Genomic DNA, 17,175 nt, shown 5'->3' on the forward strand with positions numbered 1-17,175 from the left:
TCGTTTCAGAGAAGATCAGAAAGTCAAATCGATTGCTCACATGTGGTTGTTAATAAAACTCCTATGGTGCTGCTCAAGGTGCCCATGGGGATTGTACAATTATTTATGTTTTCTTATGGTTTTTCTATAATTACTGTGCTTGTACTTTCACAAAGTAAATGTATCTCCACCAATTAAAGTGGTGGTGGGTTAAGAATATTCATCAGACTTGTGTGAAGGGATATTGTTCTTAGGGTTTTGATCAAAGCACAGAAATTAAACTGCTGTTATCATGCATTCAATGCAAGTGTTAAAATGCTCAGCAACTTTTGCATTTATCTGAGCAGATGTTAACTATTTATGAAAATAAACATGATACAGGACTTGCATTCATGATATGACTCTTTGTTATATTAAAAGTGTTAGGAAAAAACTCTTCTATACAAACTTGAAGGATATAGTTTATGGTACATGATCAGTTTGAATTACTGTCAATTCAGGTCAATTTAAATGTTCAGTAGCATAAAATTCTAAGAAATCTCATTTTGTTCTACATCTTTACACCTTATTTGCTTTAATTCTTTATATTCTTTAAAGTCTCCAGGGCTAAGAAAGAACATCTGTAAAAACAAGCATCTGAGGCTATCAAATAGAAAATGTGTTGCTTGAGCCCTGGAGGCAGAGGTTGCAGTGAGTTGAGATCGTGCCATTGCACTCCAGCCTGAGTGACAAGAACGAAACTCTGTCTCAAAAAAAAACAGAAAGAAAATGTGCAATATAACCTTCCCTACTTTGTCTTACAGAAATTTAGAAATTTCATTCTATCCAGTTTGACAGTGCTTGTAGCAAAAGTGACCAGCTGTACTTCCATTCCATTAGCTGTCATTTTGATGCTAGAATTTTAGCCTGCTGTGTGTGAGATCTGACTATACATGCACAAGTCCCATCAAAGGTAATTTTCTGTGCAATAGTGTGTAAAATTTACCTCTAATTATGATAAGGGTACTGATGGGTCATTTATGATATGCTCTCTGGAGGCAACAGTGGTGAATAGCTTTCAGTGAAATTCATCTGAAGGAATTAAATTGGTCTGACCATGACTCAATACAAAATAAAAGTCTCTTAGAAAATTATTCTTCAATCATATTTCCAGTCCCAAAGGAAACTAGAGAGGGGCAGTATACACAGTGGTGAAGGTTGTGGGTTTTGGAATCATCCAGGACTGTGTTTAAGTCCAGGATCTCTGGGCCTAGAAGACCCTAAAAGATCTGGCCTCTGCACATCTCTTGGTTTCCTTGACACTCACTACCTCACTACCTGGTCTCCAGGACAACTGGCCTCCTTCCTGGTCCTTAAACATGCCATGGTCACTCTCGCCTGGGGGAACTGTGTGCACCGCAAAGTTTCCTGTAGTTGCATTTCTCTTCCTCCAGATCTTCATGTGGCTGGAGCTTCCATGTTCTCCCACTTTCCAATCAGTGGAATGTGTTATATCCACCATGTGAACTACACAAAGGTAGCTTTCTCCGAGAAGCCTCTTGGGAGTTTCCTATGTAAAGTAGCCAGCTCCTGACCCTACTCAACACTGTTGTATTATCCTACTGTTGTACATGAAGTACTAATCACCTTTAAATTATTGACTATTGTATAATTAAATTCGCATATGACCACAGGAGGAAAAATCTAAAAATGAAGGTACCTTAATTAGGCTATCCCACAATTTTGAAACCCCACTGGCATTAACTATATGAGTCACTGGTCCAATAGTGTTTGATAACATGGATTAAAAAGGAGATGTTAGTTAACCAATCATGGCTAAAAATATTTCTGGGAACTTATATAAGAGAGCATGAAAACAGAGCTACTCATGATAAATGTTATTAAAATAGTCACTAGAGTGACTTCATGTTTCATTATGAACCCCATGGGCCTCTGAGGGGGAATATGGTAGTCATTTTAATTACTAACACTTTTTGAAGAGGTTTTTTTTTTTTTAAAAATATGTAACTGTGGGAAATTAAAATTTGAGATTAATAAATACGGGAAAATTTTACGTTTATTTAAATCTATCAGTATTTTGTTTTCGGTCCTCTTTCCCAAGACATTTTACTTGTAGACATACAAGTAGGGTGTGTAGACATACTTGTAACAACCTGAAAACAGTAGTTCTGTTTTCAAGTAGTTCCTGTTTAGTAAATACTTGTCAACAAATGACTAAGTGCTGAATAGACTGGAAGATCATCCTCATGTTCTAATTCCTAGTGCAAACCGTAACAATAACAATGATGAAATCCTTACCAAAGGGTCCAGTCGTGGCCACAGTATGGCTGAACATTTCCAAGGTAGAATCCCAGAGACTGAGTGACCTCCACAAGATTGGTAAAGTCAAGACTAATGCTGTTGAAAAGTACAGACGTCATGATAATCTCATCAATAGCCCATACATCTTCTCCCTGGGAAGAATGATATGGTTGCCACCATCTGAACTGAATTCCAAACTGCCTTGCATCATCTGGTAGTTCTACGGAGATTATTCTAGAGGAAAAAAAAAGTCAAAATTCAGATTATTTTGGTATCTTAAAACATAAATATTTATAGTGGGATAGATTTTCCCCTGAAGTATAGTATTAAAGAAATAGTTCTCCCATGATTATAAACATTTTTTTGATATGTCCAGTTTCCTGTCTGTTTCCAACAAAGTCTTCCACACACACCCCAAAATGTAACTTTGCTTTCACTCATCTGCTTTTGAAAAAGCTCTCAATAAACATGGTGGTCAAAGTGACAGTATTCATCATAGTCTAGTAAAGGATCTTGGACAGCTTGTTACACATATTACAGTTTTGGCTGTTTGGAACCAGGACACTTCCTCATTCCCATGAGTTTAGCATAGTGTGTGAGGTCATCTGCTGTGTCATGGCAGCTATGACAATAAACCTGTATCTGACAAATGGGGAAGAAAATTAAGAATAATATCTAATTTCCAGGAGCAATTATTGTACACAGCAGCAGGGACCATATATTAGTTGCCACTGCAATGACATCGACTTGAAAGCTCCATAAATCACAGTACCATGCTGATCGCATCCATACACAGGTGAGATGTGAAGCAAATGGCAAATGGAACATTTGTCACTGTCAAAGTACAATTAAACACCAGGAAAGGTGCTTGCAGTAAAGACACACTGAAAGGGCTGAGTTTTTTTTTTTTTTTTTTAAACTAATGAGCAAATAAAAACTTCCTAAGCCAGGTGACTAGTTGAATAACTTAGAAAGAAATTATTTTAAAACTTCAACATCTAAGGCTGAATCTACTGAGAAATTGGATTGGCTTTCATATTTTTATTGTGTGAAGAAACATGCTAAACCACCTCTTGGGAATGTGCTGTTTTACATATTGAAAGTTATTTAAAAAATAATTACCTATTTTTCCTTTACGTAATTTGTACATGGATATCTGGTGTAGACTATCATGACTATCACCATTTATTATACAAACAGTACAGAACTGGTAGGACGTTGCAATAGAAGAAAACATATTTTCTAAATAAAGGAAAATCCATATGCAAATACAGAAATAAAACTTTAAAAACACTTATTTATTTTTTTTTTTTGAGATGGAGTCTTGTGCTGTCGCCCAGGCTGGAGTGCAATGGCACAATGTCAGCTCACTGCAACCCCTGCCTCCCAGGTTCAAGTGTTTCTCCTGCCTCAGCCTCCTGTGTAGCTGGGACTACCGACACATGCCACCACACCCAGCTAATTTTTGTATTTTTAGTTTCACCGTGTTAGCCAGGATGGTCTCGATCTCCTGACCTCGTGATCTGCCTGCCTCGGCCTCCCAAAGTGCTGGGATTACAGGTGTGGGCCACTGCGCCTGGCCCTAAAAACACTTCTTAAACTAAAAATACATAGCTATAATACATTTATGAATTTTAAATACTTTCTAAAATCTGTAAAATTTTTCACCAGTGTAAATTTATTAGAAGACTCAGGTTTTGTTAAATTAAGTATTTTACTAATCTTCATTTTAATTTTTTGAATCTGTTTATTAAACAAATGCATATATTTATAAAACTACATAATTTATAGAAAGAAACTAAACTATATTTAAACTGGTTCAACAATGAAGATATCGGTCATTGATTTAATAATTTAATTTGTTTAGCATTATGTTATTAGAAAGTTAAAATTTTTCTTCATATTAATTATAAAAACAGTTAATATTCTCTCTGATGAAAATAAATTATTATTTTTTAACATAACAACTGGAGACTAGAATTTCTCAAGCAACTTTTAAGGAAAATAGTGTATATGAATGTGATAGTAGTCACTGAAGTGACCAATATTTTCATGGCAGAGGTGTTAAGACTACGGGACTGTAATCAGACTCTTGGGCCAGCGTTCCCACTCTGACACCTAATGGTTAATGATTTTGCAAGTGCAGATAAACCACTTGGCTTCTATGTGTCTCAGCAGCTTTATCTGTGAAATTAGAATAATGCTATTCTTATGGCAAGGGCCAGAAACTTTTTTGTCTGGTTTTCACTATTATGCCTTAGTACCTAGAGCAGTATCTTTCACATAATAAGGACTCAACAAATTTTTGCTGCATAGTACGTATTATAAATATATGCCTGATAGAGATGTGAGTACAGAGGCACACGGAGGTTAAATAATCTCTTTAAGATTAAGCAGACTATAAGTGCTAATGCCAGGATTTGGACCTGGGGAACTTGGCTCTAGAGCCTTGTTCTTAACTTCTACATCGTATCTTTGGGTGTAGGGGGAGTTCCTGATGATTTCACCACTCTTTGCAAATTATAGTGGCTGGTTAGAATAGCTGTGGAACTGTCTGATCAGAATATTCCTAGAAGAGAACGCAGAGACTTAAGTCAACTTTCCTTTTGTTTGTAGGTCCTAACCTCATAGATTTATTTTTTTAATGTTTTATAGTAATACATACTATTGAATTGGGTGACATATAGAAACAAAGAGGAGATCAAATATAAAGATCAAATTGTTTAGAGCATGTTTTACAATGATATATACACTATGGAATTGGATGACATGATAGAACAAAGAGGAGATCAAATATAATAATCAAGACATAAAAATAAACTAAGATTAGACTTCATAGTAATTTTAGATTAAAAACAAACCCTATAATTAAGAAGAAAAGCTAGGATAATTTTAGTCTCAACAGTGATACATAATTTTAAATTAATAAAAATACCAATTAGTTCACATGACATTCTAGTCAGTTTGAATTAAAAGACTAACTTAGATATATTAAATTTTTATTAATAACAAGCAGATAGAGTTCTTTTATTTACTGAATGAATCATAGGAAAGCAAATTATTTAAAATAGTTGAGGAATAATAGTGGTTAGCCAACTAGCATGTCTAATTTATGAATCACACTTCATTTTTGAACAACCATGGAATAAAGAAGCAATATGGAATTCACGACAATTACAGGCAGCAATTTACACTGAAGGAAATATAGCAAATGGCTAAAGGCATCAAGATATATTTAACTTTCTTATGAAGAATTTACATGGTTTGTATTATTTATCATATAAAATATAATTTGTTATCAAGAATATATCAACTTCCCCTTCTGCCATGTCACTTTTTATTAATATTTGTAAGAGAGAGGGGGCAGGAGGAAGAATCTAATGGACAGAGATAAATATATATATATACATAGAAAATTAAGGCGTTTTTGCTACCATTACCACGTTCTCCTTTTAAAAAAACTCCACTTTGATCTTAATCTTTCAAGCCATGCACATATCTAACACTGAAAAGCCACCTTGATTCTTAGAAGAAAAATGTTGCTGTCAAATGGCAGGCCAAGATTAAATGCGCCTTTGCAATAGCACATTAAATGTGTAATTATTTTTCATATCAACAAAGATTAATTAAATTTCATGATATAGATTGATTACTGAATTTTGCATCTGTCCATCTTTGTTAGAAAAAATTGCGCTTTAGGCCAACTTAACTTAAGATGGTGATATTTTCTTCATGCTTTCATCATCATTACCTTGATTTTTGTTTAATTTTCTTTTAATGGTTACTATGGAAAGTCTATGAAAGGTTTCTTTAGGATTCATGTGTCTCTACTCAGTAAGAAAGTTGAGTTTAGCACTAGATTTTTACCTATAAAGGGAAAATACCCAATACAGCTGGTGCATTCTTAAAATTTTATAATGTATAACATTTATAAGTTATAATAGATGTTAATCATTATCTGTTACATGCTACTTCATTTTCTATAAAAAGTTCTCATCTATTCACAAATACTTAAATATGGGGGCAGTTCTAGGCAAAACGGTAAAATATATAAAATATATCCTCAGTCCCCTCTCTCCTACTTTCCTTAACCCTGTCTTTTTTTCCAGGGTGCCAATGCAAACTTTCGTGTCCAAATCCTTCTGTCTTTCTCATCTCCTCATGATTAAAATATACTTCCAGGAAGTGAAATGGAATGTTAGTCCATTTATATGTGACTGTGAATGTAAGCCACAGTATCAACTACTCTGATGGAATTTTAACTTTAAACCTTAATTTTAAGCTTTCCCCATCCTCCTTGTCCCTTGATATTTTTAAAGGAATTTCAGTGAGTAGCTCAATAAGTGTTTAGGAGTGGAAAGGATCTTTCAGACACCTAAAATTATACCACTAATGGTGTTACTATTCTGCCAACATTGAAAGATAGCCCAGCTTCAAGTAAGACTTAAATCTGACAACTGATACTACATATGATGAAAACTATACACTAAAGAAAAATAGAAATGGCCTGAAGAAAGGGCTTTAAATAAACCCTAACACCCCATTTTTGCCAGAGACACTATTCATGCTAAAAAATTTCCTTGTATTCATTACTTAACTATATTACATGTAAATCTTAATAACATATTGGTTATATGATATATATCATATAATTTATTACAACATATTAAAATATATCACTAGTATTTATCAACAGCATTTATAATTTAGTGCCATATTATAATCCTGTGTAATAGTTTACATTACAGTTAAATAAGGAAAATAGTGTTAATTACTTTTCTCTCTTTTTTTTCGAGACAGTCTCGCTCTGTCACCAGGCTGGAGTACAATGGTGCAATCTCGGCTCACTGCAATCTCTGACTGCCGGGTTCAAGCGATTCTCCTGCCTCAGCCTCCTGAGTAGCTGGGACTACAGGTGCACACCACCACACCCAGCTTTTTTTTTCGTATTTTTAGTGGAGGCAGGGTTTCACCATGTTGACCAGGATGGTCTCAATCTTCTGACCTCGTGATCCGCCCGCCTCAGCCTCCCAAACTGCTGGGATTACAAGCATGAGCCACTGCCCCCAGCCTACTTTTCTCTTGATGCTTATAAGCATCAAAATATTTCCCTTAGATGCATATTTAAAACTATGACAATAAATTCCTTCAAATGATCAGAAGTCAGTGGGACAAATGGATGGGTCGGCTTGGTAGTTTTTCACTGCAAGACACATCAATCTTTGTGCGCTCCATCTGTCAATGGAAAAATATCTAGAATTTTATACCATTTGAATTATGATTTCCCCAGGAGAAGATTTCACTCTACAGCCATTTTTCCAAATGCTTTCCAACATACCTGGGCTCATGATAGCTGAGATATGAATAATGCTCCAGGAGTTTCCAAGTTATCCCATTATCATAAGAATAATGCAACAAAACTCCTTCACCAGGCTGGTCAGGGGCTCTGCATGTGCTCAGAACAGATTTGCTCCCCAGTCTCAGCGTGAACTGGAGAAACCTAGACAGAAATTGTCTATAATTAGCGTATGCATGAACATTTTTAATCATAATGTTCATTTTGGTCTTTAAAGAATTTCAAACAGATTTAAGTGAACTACTCCCAAATTATGTTTCTACTCACCCCTCTTTTATGAAATGTAAGTAATTTCATTGTGAGATGCATGAATATGTGTAGATATTTATGTACATGTTGATATACATATTTTATACACTGACATATCCATAAAAATATAACTGGATGTTTATGCACATTTGTATACTATGTACTTGTGTACATACACTTAAAATGCCAATCACTTCTTTACTGCATTATTTATTAGACACTGGGGGAAGGGAAGTTGTAGAGTATATCTAATCAGCCTCTGCAAGCTGTCAAATAAACTACATAAATAATTAACTAGCTCTTGGCTTAAGAACATAGTTTTGATGCTAACATTTCATATTTTTAAAAACCTAGTCAGTCATTAATATATAAGTCATTGGTGAGCCTCCTAATTTACTAAAAACTAGGGCAAATTAACTCTCAATAAACTGTAAGCTCCCTCCAACCCTAGTTAAAAATGAGAAGATGTCTATCAGAAAAAATATAAGAAATAAAAATTGACAGTATAACTAAATTCAACATTAGTATCTGGTTTTTGTATGTATTCTACTCTGCCTTCACTCACCTGGATTGTGAGCTGTCAAGGAAGGATGTAATTAGCTGACGCCGCCCATCTTTGTTGAAAACCAGGGCCTTACCGCTGGCCAAGACACCACAACCAAAGCTGACTTCAGCACCACGGATAGAGTAAAAGTTATGGTATGAGGAGAGCCTGGAACTGCCAAAGCTTTCAGAAATAAACATTGGGAATGTCTGGGATGCCATCTCACAAGCTGGACCAGAAAATCCAGGGTCACACCTGAAAGAAATATGGTGAAATTAAATCTTAAACTGTTGGCTGTTTCGGAGATTCTCAAATCTACTTTGGGGAGGAAGAAGTCCAGAGGCTACGATTTGATTGAATGGTAAATGAAGCTCATTAGTCTTTGGAGACTACTGAATCTAAAGACTTGATAAGGGCTAATCGACTGTAAATATTCCAGACAAATACAGTCTTTGCACAGCCCTTTCATAAAAAGCCTACGATTAAAACAGTAATTCAGCAGTTTATCTAAAATACATCTATGTTCATACACATTTCCAACTTAAAATATCTGTAAAAGGTTTATGTATAATTTTATTCATAATAACGCTCATCAAATTTATAAAGAAACAGCATAAAGCACTTCTAATAAGATACCCAGAATAAATTTTTTCTAAGAACAAATGTTAAAATACATGTTATGTTTGTGATAGGAATTTAAATATTTAGAAACTATTGGAAAATGAATCTATCTTTAACTATTTCAAATGTATAAAGAGAATGTGTACACCCTTGACCTAGATAGACGTCCTTAGCAGAACTGTGTTGCCTCTCAGTGGACTCTTCCAAATGAGTAGCACTTCAAGAAAAACAAACCTTTCCCCTCTCCCCAACAACCTGCTTGCTTCTCTGTGAGAATGTGCTGTATTTATACTAGCTGACTAGAATATACAGGAGTGCCCCAAGTTTTCTATCAGTGAGAAAACCTCATCACAGATGAATCAGCAATGGAAACATATGTTTTAAGGAGATTATTCATCATGAAATAGTTTCAAATTCTTTGTTTTTACTGTGCTATTTCCTTCTCACTACATTTATAATGTTGCTCAATTGGTATCTTTTCGAGTGGGGGATTCTCATGGGAGCATTCAAAGCTTGCTGAAGTCTGAAACAAGCCTTTACAAAGCAAGTATACCAATGAAGTGATACTATGGCATGACTCAGGATACTTCTTTGGCAGTACTACTGAGACTTGGGTCTATGCTGGCCTTTCAGGGAGTCCATGGAATGTAAAAATATGCTAAATCAAATGCCCAGTTTTATGTATATTGGATTTTCTGGGGAGAAGGTCCACAGGTTTTATCAGATTACCAAATAAGTTGGAGCCTAAAATGCTAAGAACTACTGTAGCATGAAGTTTGAAGGTTGTTTTGGTATCTTAAGTAGCATTAATAAGGGGATGAAAGGAAAGCCAATATTTACTGGATGAGCCTTCTTTCACATGTTGTCTAATGGACTTAGACTGAATAGCCAAGTTGTTTCCAAAAAAGAATTTTTAAAATCAGCTAAATTGAACACATTTTAAAGTCAGGAAACTGAATGTGTTTTACCACAGTCACGAATTGGAATTAATTTCCCTTAACAAGACTATCTATTCCAGAGTGCATTTCAGGGCAATTACATTTTTGTGTATCTTAAATGTGTCTTCACAGGACACGTGACTGGGAGAAACTGGTGATCGTTTAAAGATGACTTACATTGGAGTCACTTTCCATTTACTCGTTTTAAAAGTCTGCTTTTAATCAAAGGTTATTCAATTGAGATATAATGCTGATAAAGATAAAATAGTTTTTTAAAAATAATTTTTTAAAAAAACAAAAAACTTTGTAGTCTTTGTTTCTCAGCAAAACAACAAGGTCACACACATTGGTGATTTCGGGTATGACACGAGGCTTTCCTGACTCCCAATATGTCTCCTACTGATCCATCCACACATGCTTAAATTTAGCAGTAGAGTCACCCTGTAATGTTAGGAAAAAGATCCCACTGTTAAGCTACATGGATGATACTCGTGAAGAAAGGGTTCTAATGCTCTCTCTCCTCATTAGCATCTCTAACAGGGTTGGGCTTATCAGGTTAATAGACTGTCCATTTAGAGAACCAGGCCTGGGATTGTGCACAGGCCAGAAAGTGTTAGAGGGAACATGAGAGGGTAGAATCTTGATAGCAAATAGCAGTAAAACGCAGGGGAGAGGCGGAGTAAAGAGGAGAAAAAAATAGAAAGTTGCAAAGGTCCCAGATTCAATGATTTGTTTAAAGGAAGTAAGTGGTATTACATATACATTTCTTTTCTGTGCAATTTTGCTCAAATTCGAAAAAGTACACATTGCTGGAAAAGGAGGTAGTAGTCAAATTTTTAGCCCAGCCGTAAGCAAACAAAGCCAATGAGTACTACATAAAACATTGTTAGAAATAGGGAAAAACACTAAAGTTCCAACCGGTGAAAATATTCTCCAAAACCTCAGAAGGAGGAAAAGACTATGACTATTTGGAAGAATGTATGGTGTCAAAAAAGAACAATGTCCAAAAGCATAAAGCTACCATTTAGATTTCTGTTTGTATCCACCATGGGTGGTATAGATGGTAGCCTTAATAAAACCACTTAATTCTAAGAGGAATATGATACACATAAAATGAAGCCTGAAGTATAACTACTGTAATTATAGACAGGTCTTTTTAGAAATACCACTTTCTATTTTTTGAAAATAAAAGCAGTTGTCATTTTAGGTAATTTTTTTCCCCAAAACTTTTTGGGACAACATCAGGATTTGCAAAACTATCTGGCCTCATGTTAATTTTATTTGAAATACACTAAGAAGATGGTCTGATTATGGATAATGGATGCACATAACAACTTGATGAAAATATCAGCCAATGTTTCATAGATCTAATGAGCATTGTTTTGGAATGGGAGTTGGTAGTTTTACTAGAAAACACAGGGATGCATATTCAGTTTTGAAATATAGATGGAAACTTTTCAATTCTTCACATACTTTATAAAAAATTTCCATTGGGCAATGTGATCTCTTTGTTAATTAAATTCACGGAAATATAGTTAGAAAGTTAAAAAGCCACACTAATCTCAATGTCAACAAGTGCTTGGCTCATACGTGCAATTTCTTTTTTTTTCTTTTTCTTTTTTTTTGAGATAGAGTCTCACTCCATCGCCTAGGCTGGTGTGCAGTGAAGCAATCTTGGCTCACTGCAACCTCTGCCTCCCGGGTTCAAGTGGTTCTTCTGCCTCAGCCTCCCTAGTAGCTGGGATTACAGATGCACGCCACCATGCCTGGCTAATTTTTGTATTTTTAGTAGAGATCGGGTCTCATCATGTTGGCCAGTCTGGTCTCGAACTCCTGACCTCAAGTGATCCACCTGCCTCAGCCTCCCAAAGTACTGCGATTACAGGCATGAGCCACCGTGCCGAGCCTACAGTTTTTAAATGATCCAAGTCCAAAGCTCTTTTATGAGTTCCCTACTCATTAACTAATTAGCTAATTAATTACTCTTTTTGTTGGAGGGACAAGAAAAAGTAGACTAGATGATCAGCTGTTGAAAACTTATCTTTATAACAGATTGCCTGTGGTTTCAGAAATTCCCAGAATATTTTATGATTAAATATTAATATGAGAATGACATAATAAATGTGAATATCCATTTTTTGGTATAAACATAAAATAATTCATTGGTGGTCATTAGATATTACATTATTAATGTATAATTTCAGACTTCATATTCAACAGCATTGTTTTGTAAAATACTTTATAATTTATTAAAGACCCAAATGATTTTCAAAAGTAAACAAGATTCTTAAGTTATATTTAAAGATGATGAATTTGCTTATCAAATCTGCTAAATTTGGTCCAGTCCAGTTTCCTTTAGCATTGGATCTATGTGTCATTACTGATTTTTATAATAATTTACAAAGCATGCTAGGAATTACAATGTGACTCATGAACACCTGAACAAGTTTATGGAAAAGGATGTAACTACAGGCAGGAATGGGAGCCATCAAGCTGTGAGGAATTCCAATTTGTTCACAAATTCACATGAGGAATGCTAAATTTGTCCACAATTTAGCCTAATATAAAATGTATTAATTTTCACTTAAAATACATTTGAATTACACTTAAATTCTATTAGAAATAACCAATTTTTTGTCTTAAAAAGATCCCCAATCCTAAAAAAGGTTATTAAATGACTTGTGACTTCAATACATAAGTTACACATCAAAAAGGAGAAGCATAGGTGTTATTTTAAGATGCTTACTTGCAACCATGTCTAGTGCACTGTCCTCTGCCAGAACAGAATTTGAGACATGACGGGCCAATATAAACTGTGGGGGGGAGGGAAAAGAGAACATAATTACAAAAACATAGAACACTACCAGTACAATTTTGTGAAGCAATACTCATGAAATATGGCCCCTTGTGTGTATGTTGTGTGCAGGAATCCAGGGTGACATATGGAATGCTGTGTGATAAGGTAAGTGCTTAGTTACAAAGCTGCTGAAATGGTTACAAGTTATACAGATAATCTTTTTAAGATTTTAACATTTCATATCAAAGAAGATAGGAGCTTATGATTTGAATTCCTTAATAGAGTCTATTAGACAATATTAGTGCTTCTGCCTTGAACATTCTACAAAGTTTATATTCATTAGGTAGAAAAAAATATTTAAAAAGGACCAACATGATATATCACAATATGGAGAAGTCACACCATAATTTTCATTCCTATCAGGGGGAAATCTGTAACACTGTGGATGACTGTTACATATATTTCTAAATATTAATCTACCCTTCCTGGAAATGAGGAGTTAAGAATCTGTTGTTGAGCCTAAAGGCTACTGTTTGTTGAATGGTAGGTTCTGAGACACTCATACTCCAATACACTTAAATGTTATTAATTCTTTTGTTAATCAGCAAAATTAATAATGTACCAAATGGTGTAGAAGTGGTATTAAACTAATGAGAAATTCAAGATGCAATAAAACCTCATGTATTCAATTTTTTAGGCATAAGCAAATTTATAACCTGTTATAATTTTCTTCTCTGTCCTGTAGTCATTTCAAAGTATTTAAATAATTTTATTATAAAATAAACTTTACTGTAGCCTATGCTCCTATAAGCACTTAATACCTGCCAATTAAGAGGTGGAATAATTCAAATTCAAAGAATTGCAGGCCAATGGAAAGCTCTTGGTGATGGAAACTGCTGGTTTAGGAAGAGATTAGATAGCAGGCTGAGTCATTAAAGGTATCGATTTCAGGTGTCAGATAATCCTGGATTTAAATTCTGGTTTCACTCAGGAAATTCTGATAAGTAATTTATCCTGTCTAAGCCTCAATATTCCTATTCCTTAAAGTGGGATAATAATACTCCTTGGAGGAAATACTTAAAGAAACATATTATGCTTAGCATGGTAGCCAGCACTATATGGTTATAATCAGCACCATACTGAGGTCAAGTATTCCTTGACACCCTCCTGTCCTGTTGCTTTGATGTGTTCCACTGTGCACCAAGGAACAAGAAAGGGGCTGGCTCCATTCTTCTTCAGCCTGAAAAAGCATATGGATTGTTTTCCCAGCACACTTGACTTTATGGCTGAAGGGAGATATGCTCTAAGAGATAGGGCACTCACGTCATAGTTCAAAAAGCTTCCATCATAAAAAACTCAACAATAAATCAAGACACTCCAAGTCAATGAAAAAAGTTGCAATTAAGAATTTTATTGTCATCTCTTCCTGCTAATGATGAAGCCATTAGGACTCATAACAGGCTTCTTTTTTCCTAAGAGTGTGAATAGGATAGAATAGCTTTCTTCACTATTATCAGTAATACAGTCAAGTTGAAAAAATTTTAAAAATGACAAGAAACATACTTTGCTTTAGGACTTTCCATTTTGCTAAGATTTTCATGGTGATTTCCAAAGTAATTTCTTTACACACTAGCAGAAGTTGACTCTGCCATGAAGGAAAACTATACCTAAGAGAATTATGATAATGATCTGTTTTTCTCTATTTTTTTTCTGTGACATAATTCTGGAATTACATAGTGAAATGGGAGAGGTTTCAGGGTGTTTTTTTTTTGTTTGTTTTTGGCAAGTATGCACACATTTCTCTTGGGAAGGAGTATGTGTCCTCTTCTTCCCTTGTAAAAGAAGCCAAAGAGTGGGTCCTGTTTCTGTGAAAACCTCACACAGAATGATAACAGAATTAAAGAGATTCTGCACCAGGTTTTATATTCAACATACCTTGCTAACCATGTGCATTACATATATCTTTACCCTTTCCCATTCTACTCAAAGCATGATTCCACTCAAAGCATGGGAACTCAGAAGATATGTAGTGAATACTTTCTTAACTAAAATTGTGTTGTAACAGCCTTCTTTAGGAAACTGAAACATTCTTTTCATAGGCTTACATGTACTTCATTGCACTCTTAATTTTCTCACATACTTTTTCATTATTGGTTTCTAAACCACTTTGATGATTATCAAAGTAATAAAGGTTCATTACAGAATCCTTAAAAAGTGTGACAGCAAGAAAAAGTCACTCATATTCTGCTATCTAGAGGCAAATGCCTGCTCCCTAGAGCTAATGAACAGGTGCAATACTTAAAATGCTATGCAAAATGTTCTACCCATGAAGACACTCCATTTTAACCCCTTCATCTTTAGATGTTTTTGAAAATTCACTATGTTTATATCCGTATAACTCATATGGTCTTTGAGGGTGGGCCTTCCACTGGTCTGTTTTTTGGATATATACTGGGAAAAAATTCATATTGGTTCATCAGCAAATTGTCTAAAGTTTTTCTCCAGTTTCAAGAATTTAATTATTTCTCAATGTCTAAATTATTAAAAAATAACAGAGACCTGATTAAGACATGGAAAATCAACATTAAACAAGGGTGTACATTTTCTCCATTTTATAAAATTGACCTCAAATCAGTGGCTATGCTAAATTTGCTTAGCTATTGATATTTTGTCCCTTCTCCTCTCTTTCTCCCTTTCTACTTCCTTGTAGTATAAGCCTTCAGCCAACTTATATGCTATCTGAAAATAGGAATGCTATTAATCTACCTGTAATTAAAATAAGAAACCAAACAATCAGGCAGGGATTCACTATCTTGTCTCACGGCTTCCCAAAACTACAGCTTCTGTTTGTAAGTCCTTATTAAGGGTGTCTTCCTAAGAAACTGAATTTGTCAGCCTCCTTCTTTGGAATCTCAGCTTCCATGGTCTTTGGGGAGATGAGATCTTGCTATGTTGTCCTGGAGTACAGTAGCTATTCATAGCTAATCTTAAGATTAGCATGAGAAAAATGTCTAATTATCTATAAAGAAAATTCCATCAGAATAACAGTGGAATTCTTAACAGAAACCTTATAAGCCAGAAGAGATTGGGATCCTATTTTTAGGTTTCTAAAGAAAAAAACTGTTAACCATGAATTTTGTATTCTATTAGAATTAAGCTTCATAAATGAAGGAGAAATAGTCTTTCCCAGACAAGCAAATGCTAAGAGAATTCATTACCACTAGACCAATCCTACAAGAAATGCTAAGGGAGTTGTAAACATAGAAATTAAAGATCAATACTCACCGTCATAAAAACAAATGACAGTATAAAACTCACAGGTCTAATAAAACAATTACACAAATGAGACTGCAAAGCAACAAGATAACAATTAACATTATAACAGGAATAAAAACTGACATGTCAATACAATTCTTGAACAGAAATGGATTAAATGCTCCATTTAAAAGATACAGATTGGCAGAATGGATTAAAAAACACAATCCAACCATACACTGCTTACAAAAAATCCCACCTAACTGGTAAAGACACTTATAGACTAATGATAAAGGGATGGAAAAAGATATTCCAAACAAACAGAAACCAAAAATGAACAGAAGCAGCTATACTTAGGTAAGATAAAAAAGACTTTAAATCAACAAGAAAAAATAAGACAAACTTATTATAAAACGATAAAAGGATCAATTCAACAAGAAGATATAGTAGCAATCCTAAATATATATGCACCCAACACTGGAACATACAGACTCATAGAACAAATACTACTAGACCTAAGAAAATAGATGGGGGTGCAATATATACAATAATAGTAAGGGACTTCAACATGCCACTGACAGCACCATATAGATCACTGAGACAGAAATTCAACAAAGAAACACTGGACTTAAGTTGGACTTTAGGACAAATGAACCTAACAGACATTTACAGAACATTCTACCAAACAACCACAGAATATACATTTTTCTCATGAGTGCATGAAAGATTCTCCAGGACAGGCCATATGTTAGGCCACAACACATGTCTCAGTAAATTTTAAAAAATCAAAATCATATCAAATACCTTCTCAAATGACAGTAGAATAAAACTAGAAACTAATTCTAAGGGAAACTCTTAAACTATACAAATACATGAAAATTAAACAACCTGCTCCTGAATGATCTTTGAGTTAATGACAAAATGAACACAGAAATTAAAAAAATTTTTGAAATGAGTGAAAATAGAGACATAACATGACAAAACTTCTAAGATACAGCAAAAGCAGTGCTAAGAGAGAAGGCTATAACCTTAAATTCCTACATAAAAAATAGATCACAAATTAACAACATAATATTGCACCTCAGGGAACTAGAAAAACAAGAATGAACCAAATCCAAAGCTATCAGAAGAAAAT

General features: G+C 34.6%; 1 protein-coding gene across 2 annotated transcripts in view; it reads right to left on the bottom strand.

Annotated features, from left to right (window-relative positions):
* The window catches only part of RELN (reelin), a 533,709-nt gene that overhangs the window by 161,109 nt on the left and 355,425 nt on the right, over nt 1-17,175 (bottom strand). For both annotated transcript variants that reach the window (XM_055283529.2, XM_055283528.2), the window contains exons 17-20: nt 12,735-12,801; nt 8,451-8,684; nt 7,619-7,780; nt 2,278-2,514 (exon numbers count right to left, since the gene is read on the bottom strand). In XM_055283529.2, coding sequence (XP_055139504.1) covers nt 2,278-2,514; nt 7,619-7,780; nt 8,451-8,684; nt 12,735-12,801 — 700 coding nt within the window. The remainder of the gene's footprint in view (nt 1-2,277; nt 2,515-7,618; nt 7,781-8,450; nt 8,685-12,734; nt 12,802-17,175) is intronic.

Source organism: Symphalangus syndactylus, chromosome 6, assembly GCF_028878055.3.
Source record: "Symphalangus syndactylus isolate Jambi chromosome 6, NHGRI_mSymSyn1-v2.1_pri, whole genome shotgun sequence".
Lineage (NCBI taxonomy): Eukaryota > Metazoa > Chordata > Mammalia > Primates > Hylobatidae > Symphalangus > Symphalangus syndactylus.